General features: G+C 37.5%; 1 protein-coding gene across 1 annotated transcript in view; it reads right to left on the bottom strand.

Moving 5' to 3' along the window:
• LOC138045680 (ATPase family AAA domain-containing protein 2-like) overlaps window positions 1-14816 on the bottom strand; it is a 30373-nt gene extending 15557 nt beyond the window's left edge. Inside the window, exons 1-13 of the mRNA XM_068892268.1 lie at window positions 14661-14816; window positions 14381-14529; window positions 14171-14241; window positions 13826-14079; window positions 11840-12179; window positions 10232-10372; window positions 9021-9208; window positions 7649-7790; window positions 7300-7448; window positions 5928-6176; window positions 3453-3840; window positions 1922-2364; window positions 1575-1793 (exon numbers count right to left, since the gene is read on the bottom strand). Of these exons, the coding sequence (XP_068748369.1) occupies window positions 1575-1793; window positions 1922-2364; window positions 3453-3840; window positions 5928-6176; window positions 7300-7448; window positions 7649-7790; window positions 9021-9208; window positions 10232-10372; window positions 11840-12179; window positions 13826-14079; window positions 14171-14241; window positions 14381-14529; window positions 14661-14750 (2823 nt within the window). The 5' untranslated portion in view covers window positions 14751-14816. The remainder of the gene's footprint in view (window positions 1-1574; window positions 1794-1921; window positions 2365-3452; window positions 3841-5927; window positions 6177-7299; window positions 7449-7648; window positions 7791-9020; window positions 9209-10231; window positions 10373-11839; window positions 12180-13825; window positions 14080-14170; window positions 14242-14380; window positions 14530-14660) is intronic.
• Between the last annotated feature and the right edge of the window lie 184 nt (window positions 14817-15000).

The following is a 15000-nucleotide window of genomic DNA, read 5'->3' as shown; positions in this document are numbered from 1 at the left end:
TATCACTCTCTAATTACAAATCTGCACCTTAAAGATAATGCAAAATAAATTAATTTTGTGTTTCAAAGTCCTTGTAACCTTCTACAGCTACATGCATCATGTAAAGTGCAATATTTAAAAGGTTTTCTTTTTTTTAGCTCAAGTAGGGCATTAATAATAATAATAATCTTTATTTGCCAAGTAAAACTGAAAATAGATTACATCAAGAAAATGAACTCCTAAGGGTAGTTCTTGAAAATTGAATATGTACAATTTAAAAAAAAACTGTCTTATTAATAACTAATAATAACAATTTTCATTTCTAAAATTTTACAAGAAATATTAAAAAGTAAGAATTGGAAGCAAAAAGTATCTAAAACTATCTTTAAAAAAAAAAGCGAAAGGCCAATGGCAAATCCAAAACCCTATTATACAAAGCTACTAAAAAAAACACTAAACAATGTCAATGGCTCCTTCGGCAGCTGCAATTTCAATGTCGCAATTGTTGTAGTCAAACACGACACGGCGCGTTAGGGCATTAATAAGTAAATCTGCATTAGGGTTATGTCTATACGTATTCCAATTATATCTTGCTATCCTTCTTTTCATTTTTCGTGTTCATTTCATTCTGTAATTGGCATTTTGAATATGTGTGAGTAACAAAATTTGAACTTGTAATTTTGGGTAGAGCAGGACAGAGCTATTTTGCCTTGGAGTGAATGCATTTATGTAAGTCAAAAGTGCACATATGTACGTTGCAGGGACAGCAGGGATGGCACTAGGATTTTTCAATCCGGGTCCTGGGACCCGCATGTTTGGCCAAATTGGGGTCCCAAGCATTTTTTGGGGGTCCCAAAAATCTTGGTGACCCTCTGCGAGACAAAGAGTATGTTTTAAATTATGAGAAAAAGAGAGTAACCAACTTGGAATTAATATTGACGCATATGCATAGGACCGGCCGACAAAGGCTTTTTCTAGAGCCGTTACATTCATTCCTGGACAAGAACTGAAAGAGCACCCTTTCCAAGGCTTTACGCATCACTGGTTTTCTCCCTTAGGAGCAACGAACAGTGACGTCTTTTGGTATATAGTTGCATTCAGTGACTTGCAGAGTACATTCCTCTGAAGAAGACCGCAGAAGGCGGTCGAAAATTTAGTTTTAACCTTTTTAGATGTTTTAAACCCCATTTCTTAGAACTTCAATTATGATCACAGATCGCTCCAACAGTTTTACAATCAACAGAATATACTGACAAATCAAAGCAAGTTGTGTGAGTTATTTAAGTCAGTGCCTTGCGTCCTGGGACGCATTAAAATTTTGATGATGCATTTTTTGGATTTTATTAGCGTAAAAATGCACGATTTCTGCGTTAACGCGATCCCTGGACAGAAATGCATCTGCTCATTAAAATTTTTACATGAAGATGGAATTAATAACTTTCGACCACCCATGGTTGAAACAAAATTAATAGTCATGGATTTCATACATGTAGGTCAATACTTTTCTAGCTTGATTTCTTCAGCAATTCATGAACAACCAAGCAACAAAATAATTATTATGACTGTCTTTTAATATCAGCATTAAACTTTCATACCTGTCCAGCTTCATTGGAAAATAACTCCTGCATGATGGTTGCTAAGTCATCCCAGCTCTTGTCGGCAGTTGCCAGAAACAGAACAGGAGCAAGAGGGGGAAGATCCTGAAGTAATGACAAAAGTGTTGCATGCAAACTGTCTCCTGTGGCATTCCACAAGGAATCAAAATGAGGAGAGTACACCACACAAGGAGATGTGCGTCTTGCTTCTCGGAACAACTGGAAAGGGATAAAAGAAGAAATTCTATTTCAACGTTTTCCTTCTTTGTTAACTTCTAAATAAATTCCTTCACAAAATATGTGTTCAACTATCACAAACATCATGTCAAATCCAGCTGTTAACAGACCTGGGCACAAGCCTCTTCTGGTGTTTTGGAAGTGACTCCATACAAAGCAGGAAGATCCAAGCAATACACAGACAAATGCTCCATGGTGTGTAATAATGCAGGAGCAACATGAGAAGACTGACCCATTCCCTGTTCACCACATATTAACAAGCGAGGTCGATATGTTGACAGTCTCCTGTTTTGTCCATTTGCGGAGGTGAAGAATGATGAGTTGTGATTCAACACAGTTTCATGGCTAGGGTTATTGGAAAATTGCAGAGCGCGTCTCATGTAACGTTCACTTCTTGACGAACCAAAAGTACATGTAGACTCAAAAATTGAAGGTCCTAATTCATCATCAGAGCTGGCTTCTTCGTCGCTTAAGCCTGTAGCTGTGTTGGTACGATTTTCATGACGGATGCTGCTTGGATTACCCATTAATCTACCAGGACTGCTCTCTGTCACTGATAAAAAGCAATCATAAAAAGGAGTTTACAAATCCTTGTATGATAACGTATTTAATGATGATGATGACATCACTATTTTATTACCATTAATTAAAATTTACTGTTATGAAAGGGAAAGTACCGCCCCAGAAAACGTTGTTATGAACCAAAAGTTCTTCACCTACCCGTATGTTGTCATACTTGACTATTTGGGCTTACTGTAAGATACCTTAAAAAGCCAACACAAACAACCTTAATGCTTCAAAAAAAAATTTTTTTTATATCAAAACCACCATCTTTGTTTTTGTCTATGCAAATGAGGCTATGACATACAAATAGTCAAAGCATTGACTGAAATTACCTTTGAAATGGCTGCAAACGACCAAAACACAGGCAGGAGAGCGATACTGACCCAACTGTACACTTTAATATTAATCCAGAGGGTATTGCATTGTTTTTGTGATTTTGGCCCCCCTATTACACAAAAAACCCTGTTCAATGACCATGAATTAAATGTGCTCTGATAGAACAATACAATACCCTCTGGATTAAGAATTAAGTCTACAATTGTGTCAGTATTGCTAGATACTCGCATGTGTTTTAGTCACTTGTATTTTATTTCAGCCAGATTTTTAGTCAATGCTTTGACTTTAGCTCCATCATAGCCTTATTTGCATACACAAAAACAAAGATGTCTGTTTTTGAAGCATTATTGTTTGCTAATTTAGGAATGCTAAACCCAAATGACAGGTAAAAAACTCTTGATTCACATAAACTTTTTCTAGGCAGTACTTTCCTTTTTATATTGTTGTTGCTGTTACATGTATTGTTTGGATTATTGTCATTACCCATTAATTTAAGTGGGATTAACAAATGTCTTTCCTCTCCAGGTCTGAAAATATTTTGGTCCTCAAAAGCCTTTCAAAAGGAGAGCAAACTTATTGTTCCAAGATCTATTGCCTACAAGTCTCTATGAGGCTAGGGCTTTCAGGACATTCATACAGGAACCAAGAAACACAGATTCAACACCTTAAACATGGTAAGTTTGATGAACACTAAGAACACAAACAGCCCTATCAGCAACCAAAACTTTGAGAACCACATACCTGTTTTAACAAGAGTGGGAGGGAAGACATTCTTTAAAATTTCTACAGCTTCAGTTACAGTCCTTTTTAGTAGTGGCCAGATATGAGGTAACAGCGCCCTTGCAGGTGAAACAACTGATCGTTGAGATGCAGGAACTATTGTGTTCATTGCCTTTTGAAAATCCTTAGCTGTCACTTCAATGGAATTGACATCTAGCAACAGTTTCTTACTGCTACTGTAGATCTGGGGATAACGCCTTCTCAAGGCAAACAAGGCAGCTTCTGTGCACAATGCTTTAATATCTGCACCACAGTAGCCCACGCAGCTATCTGCAAGCTCAGTTACAAAGGACAGCAGTAGTTTGGGTTCCCACTCACGGGTGTGAATCGCTAAAATGCTTCTTCTAGCCTAGGGGTAGGAAACAGGACAACTATGATCTCACCAACAAAGGAACTACACACACAGTTCTATAACTCATAAACCCTCTCTCCCGGTGTTTTTTGCTTTTGAAACCTCAAGGATATCCTCATTAATATATTACCTTGCACAGGAAAATGTACATTAAAGTTTGCTTGTTGAATGGGCAAAAACTAACAGAAAGTCGACAGACCTTTAATGGCAAAGCATTCTGGTGATTTCCTATACTGAGTTGATGGCTAGTTAGTTGTAACTGGCAGTTTAGAAAAGTACATTAAAAGTTGCACAATTTGTTCTAACTAACACCTTCACCATTTAAATGGGTGTGCAAAAAATCTAAGGCAATGTTGTGCAAAAAAAAAAACTTACAAAAGCTGTGAAAGCATTATACCTGGAAGTTCAGCCCACTGACAGCATAGCTGATGCAAGAAATAAAAAAATCTTCCCTAAAACAACACAAATCTTAATCATCCGAAGAAAACAAGTCTAAAAGAAATTAAAAGTCAAAAAGAACATTGTTACGGTAATAATTTATCCATCAAGTCAATCAATTTTCATTCTCCCCACAAAAGAGTTATTTATTATAAGAAACAGACTTCTCACAACACAAAAAGCTTGGGGGTCAAAACACTGCCAACTGTTTTTACTCGTGGGATTTTCTGCACTTCCCTGATTTACCCTCTGTACTGAAATCAGCAAAACAACATAATGACACAAGGAATCAAAGACACCAAAGCAAGTAAGGACATCAACTGATTCATACATAATTAATTTTACTCATGGTGTTATTCACACCCTAAAATTTGACCATTGGTCCATTCATTTCTCTTGAGTCCTGTTAATAGTTATAAATGCTTGGTAATTTGTGCTCACAGTTTGGTCAGCAATCCTAACGGTGGTTAAGTCTGCCCTGACAGGGACGCTAACATCTTAAAAAGTGATGAGTTGCCTCAACTTTAAACATTTTTGTGGGAAATCTACTAACAGACACCTGGAAATGCTTGCTCTTTCCAGTGGTCTCAATAAGTACTGACAGGTGACGAACAACATTGCCTTGGCTTCTTCACTCAGGGAAGTCGACTACATTTTTCCCTAAATTGAAGTACTTAATGATAGATCCTTTCAAACTTAATATTAAATTCACTTTGACAATGACAATGGTCGGTTTCTCTACCTAAACCAGCCACCAACTTCAAATTTTACTGAAACGCCTGGCTTTTGCCCCTTCGACGGACAAGCATTAATGTTCAATACGTTTTCCTGTGCAAAGTATTATTGCAATGATAATTTCATTGCAAAAAGCCATCCCTCCAAATACACAGAGTGACTGTAGCAGGGTCCGATATTTTTGCCGATGTTTTTGAAATAAAAATGAAAGGAGTTTTCCTGTTAACTACCTCCATAACGTCGCAAGCCGCCACGTTTTTTTGCGGTTTCTTATAAAATACGTATTGCGGTCGAAAAAATATGCACGATAACAACATGGCGGCTCATGTGTGAAAGAACGTGGCTGAAATTTTCAACAAAGGGGCTGATGGATTTCTTTATTACATTCGAGATCGGCTACATTTTCTCTCCAAAATGTCCGCTTCGAAATCGAAAAATAATGCTTGACACATACACAAGACCGTGCGGTCGTTGCTTTCTGGTATCCATAAAAAATTCAAAACGTGCATTTTCAGGCAAAAATTTTTGCCGACTAAAATTTGCCATCTGGCGACTGAAATTTTTTACCTAGTCGCCAGTTGGTGCCCATATAAAAAAGTTAATCTTGCACCCTGTGCAGTTACATCATGTACAAGTTTACTAAGGAAGCAGCTTCAGCATCTTCACCATTTTATCAAATTTTTATCTTTTATTTTTATTCAAAACCCCAGGGAAAATATCAAAATTTCAGTTGTCAAGGATGACATGGGAAATCTTCCTTCAACACATTGAAATTTAAAATGTACTCTGTACAATAACACCACCCTGCAGTACTGTATGTACAATTTATTGCCTTGCAAGTCCCAACTAACCCCCAATATCAATATTAGTTACAACAGGTGCATGCATGAGGTGTACAAAAAGTAACCTACATTTTTATCAGGAAGAGAAAATTGAAATTCCCTGTCAAAGCGACCAGGTCTGCGTAAAGCAGGATCGATGGCATCAATCCTATTGGTAGCACCAATGACCACTATTTCTCCTCTGCTGTCCAAACCATCCATAAGCGCTAACAGTGTGGATACAATAGAGCTATGAATCTGGTCCTGTCGACTAGAGCGTACAGGTGCCAGACCATCTATCTCATCAAAGAATATGATAGAAGGTCTCATAGAAAATGCCTGAAAAACAAAACTGCTGAGTTCATTTTTGATAGGGTAAAAAAAATATTGTCTTGCTTATATGATCTAGATATCAGTTCTTGTTAAAATATTGTTACTTAACACTACCCACTTATTTTTCAATCAACAAGCAAATCTACGTGTTGTAAGTGTAGTTTTAAAAATTAAGGGGGTGACACTAAACTACAGAAAGACAATGGTTACAAAAAGGTTGCATGGATGGTTCTTGAAGTAACTTTTTCCATGAAAGTCTGACATCACTTCAATCAGAACACACATGCACAACTAGTCCCAGTCCTCTGCCGTTTCAGTGAAAAACAGGTAAAAGCTCTTAGGAAACTAAAGGAAAAGGCAGTTTTTTCACCGGGTGGGAGACGTCCCATCACTTTTCGTAAACTGTGGCATGGAAGTTCTATTTGGACGAAAAATGGAACTGATATTTTGAAAAGTGTATCAAAGGCCGACCTTGTGATGTCATCATTTTTTTGACAAAATAATTTCTTTTAAAATCCATGCTACAGATTTTGTATTAGAATGTTCTAATACTGTTACGTTAAAAATTTTAGAAAAACATAGTCAACTCGCTGAGTTTTTAGGCATTTTCTGTTTGGTCATGTGATTTACCAAATATGGTACATACAAAGGAATGTTAAATAGAACACCCTCGGCAAATAAGAATTACTGTAGAGTTAAAAAAATTTGAGAATGACTGTTTGAAGGGGCAACGGTTTGGTAGTTAAGAGCCAACCCCCTTAAATTCTGGCTTTAACCTGATCATTTGACATGCACTCACAAAAGCATGTTACGATAATACAATAATACGCTCATATTGGTGATGAGTTTAATACTCTCTTAACTTGAGGTATTGTTCAAAAATTGCAATTATTGAGTTTTGCATACAGTCGTGTACTTGTGCATTGACGACAATGCCAAGAATTAGTTTACAACTGTGGGAATTTTAATTAATACGTCACATGCAGTGTACACATGGGGTAACAAAAGCGCTGCTGGAGGTAATCAAAAGCTGATTGGCTAACTTCTATCATGTTTGTTTGAGTGCACCATCCACCCACTAATAAAATACAGTTCCATTTTGCATTCACAATTGTAATAATTATTTTACCTGATCAAATAACAATCTTAGTTGTCTTTCAGATTCACCAACCCACTTGCTCAAACAATCTGCACCTTTCCTCATGAAGAAAGCAACTTTCTTGCCACCCTGGCTGCACTCATTGGCTAAAGCTCGAGCCACTAATGTTTTCCCAGTACCTACAATATTCAACCACACAAAGTATAATGATTTATACCATGAAACCATATTTAAGCAATGATACACAGGTGTATATCACAACTCACTTTCTAAAGTGGGAGAAATCCCAAGAAATTACAAGAAGAAAAAGATGTTTCTACCGTAACTATATTAACACCCTTTAAGTTAATAAATACAAATGGATATAATAAAATAATACCTGGAGGACCATGGAAAAGAACACCTCTTGGTGGGGCTACCTTAAATTTCTCAAACACCTCAGGGTACATCAATGGAAACAAAACCATCTCTTTCAGAGCTCTTATTTGTTTGTTCAGACCACCAACCGCATCAAACATCACCTAAAAGAATCATCAAAATAATGGCAAAAATCACACAACCTAATCAACCAAACATGCTAAATTTTACCCTAAGATGGCTTTTTGCTTCCACTCCCTACTTCCACTGTTTATCAGTGTGACGTGTGCCTGGATGCCTGGCATGGGGATTTGTGGCTGGGTTACAGAGATTGCTGCCCATGGGAGCATTACTTGGTTAAGGGGCTGGCTTGGCATTTGAGTCTATTCAAATCTACCAATCAGTGCAACATGATTGTTGGGAACTGCCAGGAGGGGCTGGGAACTGCCAACAGTCACATTGCACTGATTGACAAATTCGAATAGACTCAAATGCTGCAAATTCCTTTGGTCTGGTTTCTTGCACTGACCATGTTGAGAATGCGTTATAATGGATTTCAGGATGGCCTTTCTCTGTGAATTATTGAAAGATGAAGCTCAAATTCGGTGAAGTTATGGGGTCATCCCTAATCAATTGGATGCTGGTGTTTTTAAGGTGAGAATTTCACTGGTTTGGCGTCAGTTCCAACTTGAACAAGACAGGGTCACCAGCCAGCAGCTGGGTGCTGCCTTCCTTGTCAATTTTCTTGACTGTCTAACCGTTGGTCAACAAAAGATCTCACAAAATGATGCCTCAAACACCTCGGAACGACAAAAACAGCATAACACAGGAATCAGTTGAAACTTTGTTTGATCTTTCATTGAATCATTTGCTTTCAAACTTTTATTGCCGAGCAAATTGCAACTGCCATAATGTATTATTTACCTTTCTATAGCTCGATAACAACAACACCAACAGAGGGAGGTTCGCCTGCTGTTAAAGCAGTTCGCATCAAACAACGTATTTCATGAGCTATCCCTCTCGCTTGTGTGATGGAAGCATGCAGCTTAGGTCCGGTTGGGTGATACTAATTTAAATTAATCTTACTAATGCAGAGGAATGAATATTTCTGAATTTCAAGTTCAACTGCTGAATAACTGATCATTAGACTTAAACAGAAAAAGCAAAAAAATTAACGTCTGTTAAAATCTGTGTGTGTGAAAAATACTTAAATGCCATCGCATGATACTGCCCCTATAAATCTGATTTTCATCCAATTGCGTTCCTCACTTTCTTCGTTCGGAATTAAGTTCTGATTGGCTTGTAAACTGATGGCTGATAGAAAGAGCAGGTAAAGTAGAAGCAACAAAATAAACTACCTGGAAAGAAACTGACAGCCTTAAGCAACTTGTTACCTTATTGTCTATGTTCATTGGATCAACATCAGCTAAACTTGAACCGATTCGGGCTCTCTCTTTAAGAATTCCAGAGGCAGCGTCCTCCATAGTGAAGTTCATTGGCAGACATTGACCTCTGGCCTTTGCCATGCTCTTAGACTTCCTACGTTCAAACTTCCTTTCATCTTTTTCTCTGTCTGAATCATCTAAGAGAAAAAACACTACTTTAAGCTTGTTTAAGGTTTTCAACCACATTTTCCTCTTCAATAATTATACTTCCTGGTTTCACCCGCAAGATTAATGCACTCAATGCCTTTTACTTTCCATTTCCTCTCTGTAGACTTTCAATAGACCATTTTCGAATTGTCACGGCTGGACTGGATCTAGCATGGAATGGAGGCTAATGCAGGAAAATCTTTTTAAATGCAAATTAATTTGCCCGCATAAGCCTCCATTTCATGCTAGAATAGAATGTTAGAATACGAAACTGGCCTATTACAATGTATTCTCACCACCACCTTTTTCTCTTTTATTGCATACAGCATGTACAGTGTACAACAACCATGCTAACATGCTAAGACAACATTGAATTTAAAAGTGAACGTGACAAGTTGATGCCTAGTTTCCTTTGATTAACCAGGGCTCGAAAGACAAGTTTAGTTAATTTAGTCGCAATTTTGCAAAGCTTAGTTGCAAAGTGTATTACATGTATATGTAATCATGGGTCATAGTGCTGTATTGTGTTGCCAGTGATTTCAGGAAACAATACATGTGTATAGAAACCACTGAAAATGCAGAATAATTGAGGGAATGGCATTGTGGGGACAACATTGCAGCTACACTACAATTTTGCCCCACCCCTTCAGCTTGAAACAAAAGTCTTTCTTTATTCTAGCAAAAGTAGGCTGTGGCAAAGTGGCAACTGCTAACCCTTTATTTTTTAACAGTAAGAGAAAAAGAGAAAACAGGTGGCAAATTTGCAACTCCTCCCAAAAAATTCAGTCACAAATGCGACTGTTTGTATTGGTCGCAATTTCGAACCCTGAATTTACTGTATCCACAAATTTAATTGGTTGATGTGATGATGTGATGTAACTGACCAAACTGCAGTAATATTAAGTCAATGGGTAATCATCTATACAATCTCTTATTATATAAGTAAGGTTATAATTTATTATAGGCTTTATCCAGGATAGTTACCTATTCAACAAGGGAAAAAAGCATCTTACCAGAGGAGGAAGTAGATGAGCTCATATTAATTGCTTTGCGTTTGTGTCTTTGTATTCTTCTCACTGGTGAAGCATACTTGGGTGGTTTCTGGCGTTTGACACTTTTTTTGGTTATCGCCAAGTGGAAGGATCCTCTCTTTCCTTGGGACAATTAAAACAAGAAACATACTGACAACCAAGAAACATACTGAAAATGCTTCATTGTTAAAAGGAGAAATTCAATCTGCTAATACCTTCTCACTACTTCATACTATGAAAGCAATGAATGTTTCAAATGAATGGTTCAGAATTTTTCAAACGTTCAATTTTGATCTTTCCTTGTCAATATTCATTGAACTGGTTTTAAAAATTTTGAACAAGAAAAACATTTGAACCACTACATATACAAAAATATCTACTGTAAAATGGAATGGTGAATGTTTCATGGTTCTTTTTGTTGCAGTTGCTGTGTATAATTTGAATAAATTTTTCAAATTATTATATGGGTCTGTCTCACAAGGACTGGGAACTACCAAATTCACTAATTTGATTGCCTGAAATCAATATTGACGGTGGTCTAGATTTCTCCATCTAGACTGGTAATGTTTTGCGGTGAAAAAGTTGCAAACTAAAATGCAAAAATATTGAGTACTTTCTTCTACCAATATTTATTTATGGCAGTGCCAAAAAGCATGACGAGAAAAAAAGGTACGTAGGATGAGCAAACTTTGGCAGAATTAAGTTCAGCTCATTGCCACTCATCGTCGTTCTCACGCAAAATGTCAGTTAGTACAAACCAGTTACATTAAAGGAATTAAATTGTTCTTGTTTGCCATATAATAAACATTTTATCAATAGAGCTTAGTCAGTCAGTTGTATAGGAGAATCTTGACAGAGGATGTGAGTACAGACCGAAGGCAGTGAGGTCTGTACACACAACCAAGGTCAAGATTCTCCCATACAGACCTCGTGCTCAGTTATAGTGTAGTAGGAGCTAATATTTAAACACTTGAACATGCATATAGACCAGAAGACTACAAAGAAAGAAAAAAATGTTTAAGTGCTACTATTTTCAGAAAATCACTCTCTTCTCTGTTTGCTTAACACCTGACTGGCAAATTTTTGAGCTTTGATTCTTATATTAAGGCTGTCTTACTTTAATTGTAAGGTTAGGATTTCACAGTCTGCCATTAACCATGTTCAAAACCGACCAATTGGACCTCAGAGGGTTGGACATAGGGAAAAGTGATGTCATTTACTCACTAGTGCAAAATTTCAATGTGTTAATGCAGCTTATTATATATGCAAAACACAAGTTTAAAAGTCTGAATGCTCAAAATTCCTGTGCTGCGTATTAATTTAGCTGTGATTGTGTGCACACGCTTTGCATTCTTAAACTATTGAGTCTTTGACATCATGTTCTCCTCCATCCAGCTCTCTTCAAGATTTTAAATTTAGTAATGGCGGACCATTAAATAGAAAAATTCCAGTTAAAATAAATAGGCTTAGAACTTGCATCACTTATTGTTTACTCGTTGTTTCATGTCACTTGTTGTTTCTTTGTTTCATAGTTTTGAAATCCAAAGAAAAATTAATTTTTTGATCGCAGTAGCAGTTGAACAAACAAACCTCGACTGGACGTCTTCAGTGGCGGTGCAATATATCTGTTGGGTATGGGCCTCCTCTGCCTAAGCTGATAACCCTTATAATCTTTCTCTCCTTCACCCTCTTCCTCATCTTCGTCGTCATCATCATCATCATCATCATCGTCATCGTCATCCTCATTACCGTCCTCACCATCATCATCATCATCATCATCATCATCGTCATCATCATCCTCTTCACTCCCTTCTGGCTGTTCTTTCTGTTTGCTTCTATTCAATCTGTTGGAATGTTTTTCAGGTGTTGGGGTCTGCTCATGCTTTCTTTTGACAAGGTCATACATGCTAGTTGTTCCAACCAATGTATCCTACAATAGATAACAAAATGTTGTGGAACAGTTAAATGGAGGAAGCAAATGTGAGATGATCAGTTTGAATTCTTGTTGTAACATTGACTCCTGGGAGTGAAACGTAACAGCTTTTTACTCTGTCTAATGCCAGATGATTTTACTTGTCAACTGGAGGCGCCCCAGAGTGCACTGGAAGTCAATTTAATAATAGCCCATGAAGTCTGTATGGTCAGCTTTTAGTCTCCTTTCTAACCAAAATAATTTTTGGTTTAGCACTTATTTTATAACAGTAAAGTTTGGTGGAGGTCAATCAAAAAAGTGTTCAATTTTAAATGAAATTGATGTTATAACACTTGTGCTTCAAAAAATGTGATTCTTTATATTTATATTCTTCAAATCTTCTGTTGGATCTTCAAGGTCCCAATGACTCCTGAACCGCCCCCATTGACGAGTAAAATCTATTGCTGTTAAACAGAATAAAATCTATTAAGTCTCACTCCAAGGAGGTAATGGGTTACAATAAAGATGTCTTCTTAATTTGTTGAAATCATTCTCAGACAGCACTTAAATACATTTACACTTCCAACTTTCTTTGTGAGGGGCATGTCAGGGGGATTTTCAGCCAAGAGACACTTCACCCAGGGGGACTTCGTCCTGCAAGGTTCCTCCACCCCAGGGAAAATTCCTTAAGTTTGCTTAACCCATTGACTCCCAGGGGTTCCCCATTGACGAGTAAAATCGTCTGGCGTTAGACAGAGTAAAATACTAAGTCTGGCCGGTTTCAGCCGGTTTGGATGTTGATGGATTAATGGAGACATAGTTTTTCAGTGAGTGATTAAGGTAATTCCCATGAAACTGATGGACTATCCAGATTTTTTTCAAACTTGACACAATTGATATTCATAAACAGGACATTTAAAAAATGCAATAAAAAGACGGGGTTACTATGCTTGCTCTCACACTGTATGCCCTTTATTCTAAGTGTTCTTCACCAAATTTCGCGAGAAGCGTGCAAAACTAGATCAACCGGAAAAATTGTTGTTATGTAGCAAAAGCTACTGAATATTAGTGAAAACTTGAACCTGCTTGTTTTTCCGGGCTATAATCTTTGAGAAAGTGATTTCAAATTGCTCAATCTTGCAAAGAAATGTAAGCAAATTGGACAGCAACAGTGCACTCAGTGTCAGGCTCCAATTGCAGTTTCATGTCATTTACAGGTAAATACTACTTAACTTCTACCATCCAACTTTTACCTATTACGAGTAAATAAAACCATTTAAAATGGGGTGTCACTGTGCTCGTTTCTTCGCAACATGATGATAAATGAATGGCAAAGGTCAATTATGCGCAGTATGAGATGTGCGGTGCAAAACAAGGGAATCACCTTGTATGCATTCGCAATCCTCCAGGTTTTCCCAAGAGTCTACCCTGTAGGGATTTGTGCGTAAATCTGTTTTGACTGTTTTGAAAATGCACCCTATTCGAGTTTAGCTTGTCCTATTTTCAAAGCAAGCCTTGTTTAAAGTGTATAAGTAAACATTTTGTGTAGGTAATCATATCAATGAAAACTAATTTTGATGAGCCTCATTTTGAACGAGAGGCTTGAGATTCAGCGAATGACGCCAAAAAGCAAAATGGCGCCAATTTTAAAATAAACAGAGTACCTCATCTCCTTCCGTTTGTGAATCGCTTTCTTCCTCTATCAAATATCGCTTCCTTTCCGTGTTTTTTCTTGGTGATTTGGAACTTTCGAAGCCCGTTAGAAAACGATGGTCCGTCAACATCTGAACGTTCAAGGTTTCGTAAACCTTTCGTCGCTTTCTGTCGCTGCGGCGAATCCATTCACAATTGTCCGCGAAAACTTGTTTGTTCTTACTTTTCTTTTGGGCCGCAGAGATCGACACTCTAGCTTCTTTTCCTGAAAAAAACAAAGTATCGTGGCTGTTTCAAATCCGCTAAAAGGTCAAAATAGAAGATAACGAGCAGATAATCGTGATACAATCAGATACCTCTGCCAGTCCCTCTGCTACGGGTTCTTCTCTCAACTGAATATGTGAGCTTACTGGTATCACTATAGACTCTGAAACAATGGAATTTTTTTTAAATTTGAGAATGTATTACTATTGAAAAAATGAACATTTTTAACGTCACATGAGGCTGTACCAAATAATAAGCCAGAGAGTACAGAAAATCTGTAAAGAAACAAAAGTTAGGCTTACCTCGGTGACTGTCGAGTGGAACGAGTCAACGGGACAGTTGCCTTGAGATTTGGATATCTACAACTATTAAACTCGGCTGTACTCCGTAAACGACGCTTTTTAGAAGAAAGCGGCTTCATCTCAAGTCCACTTTCATCGCTTGACAGTTCCTTTCAAGGAAAAGTATAAACATTCTCGATAAATTAAGCTGAAATCGTCAACATGATCTGCAGGCATTCTTGACATCACAACTAGTAGGTTCTTCTTTTAACCCGAAACATTGCAGATTAGTCGTACTTACATTTTCTTCTCTATTCGCTATATTCTTTCCTCTACCGTTTCCAGATCGCAAAGTTTGAAGAAAACGCGTATTTTCTCTGGTTTTCACCATCTCCACTCGCCGGCCATGACACAAGTAGTTCCAAGAGGGAAGTCCCGGATGTGCCTCTCACTAGATCTGCAAGTACTCATTTATGCACCATCGATCTCGAGATTGGCATGTTATTCTTAACCCTTGCTAATGATGCACTTAACCAAGCAAACAGGTGTGACAAGAGAATTGTACTGTCAGGAAGTTTTCAGAATGAAGTTTGAAGTTGCAGTTTTTCTTTCAATAGGAGCTCACTTAGGGTCTAATTTCA

Source organism: Montipora capricornis, chromosome 4, assembly GCF_036669925.1.
Source record: "Montipora capricornis isolate CH-2021 chromosome 4, ASM3666992v2, whole genome shotgun sequence".
In the NCBI taxonomy this organism is placed as follows: Eukaryota; Metazoa; Cnidaria; class Anthozoa; order Scleractinia; family Acroporidae; genus Montipora; species Montipora capricornis.
The sequence above is the reverse complement of the archived record's forward strand: the minus strand, read 5'-3'. Positions and strand labels throughout refer to the sequence as shown.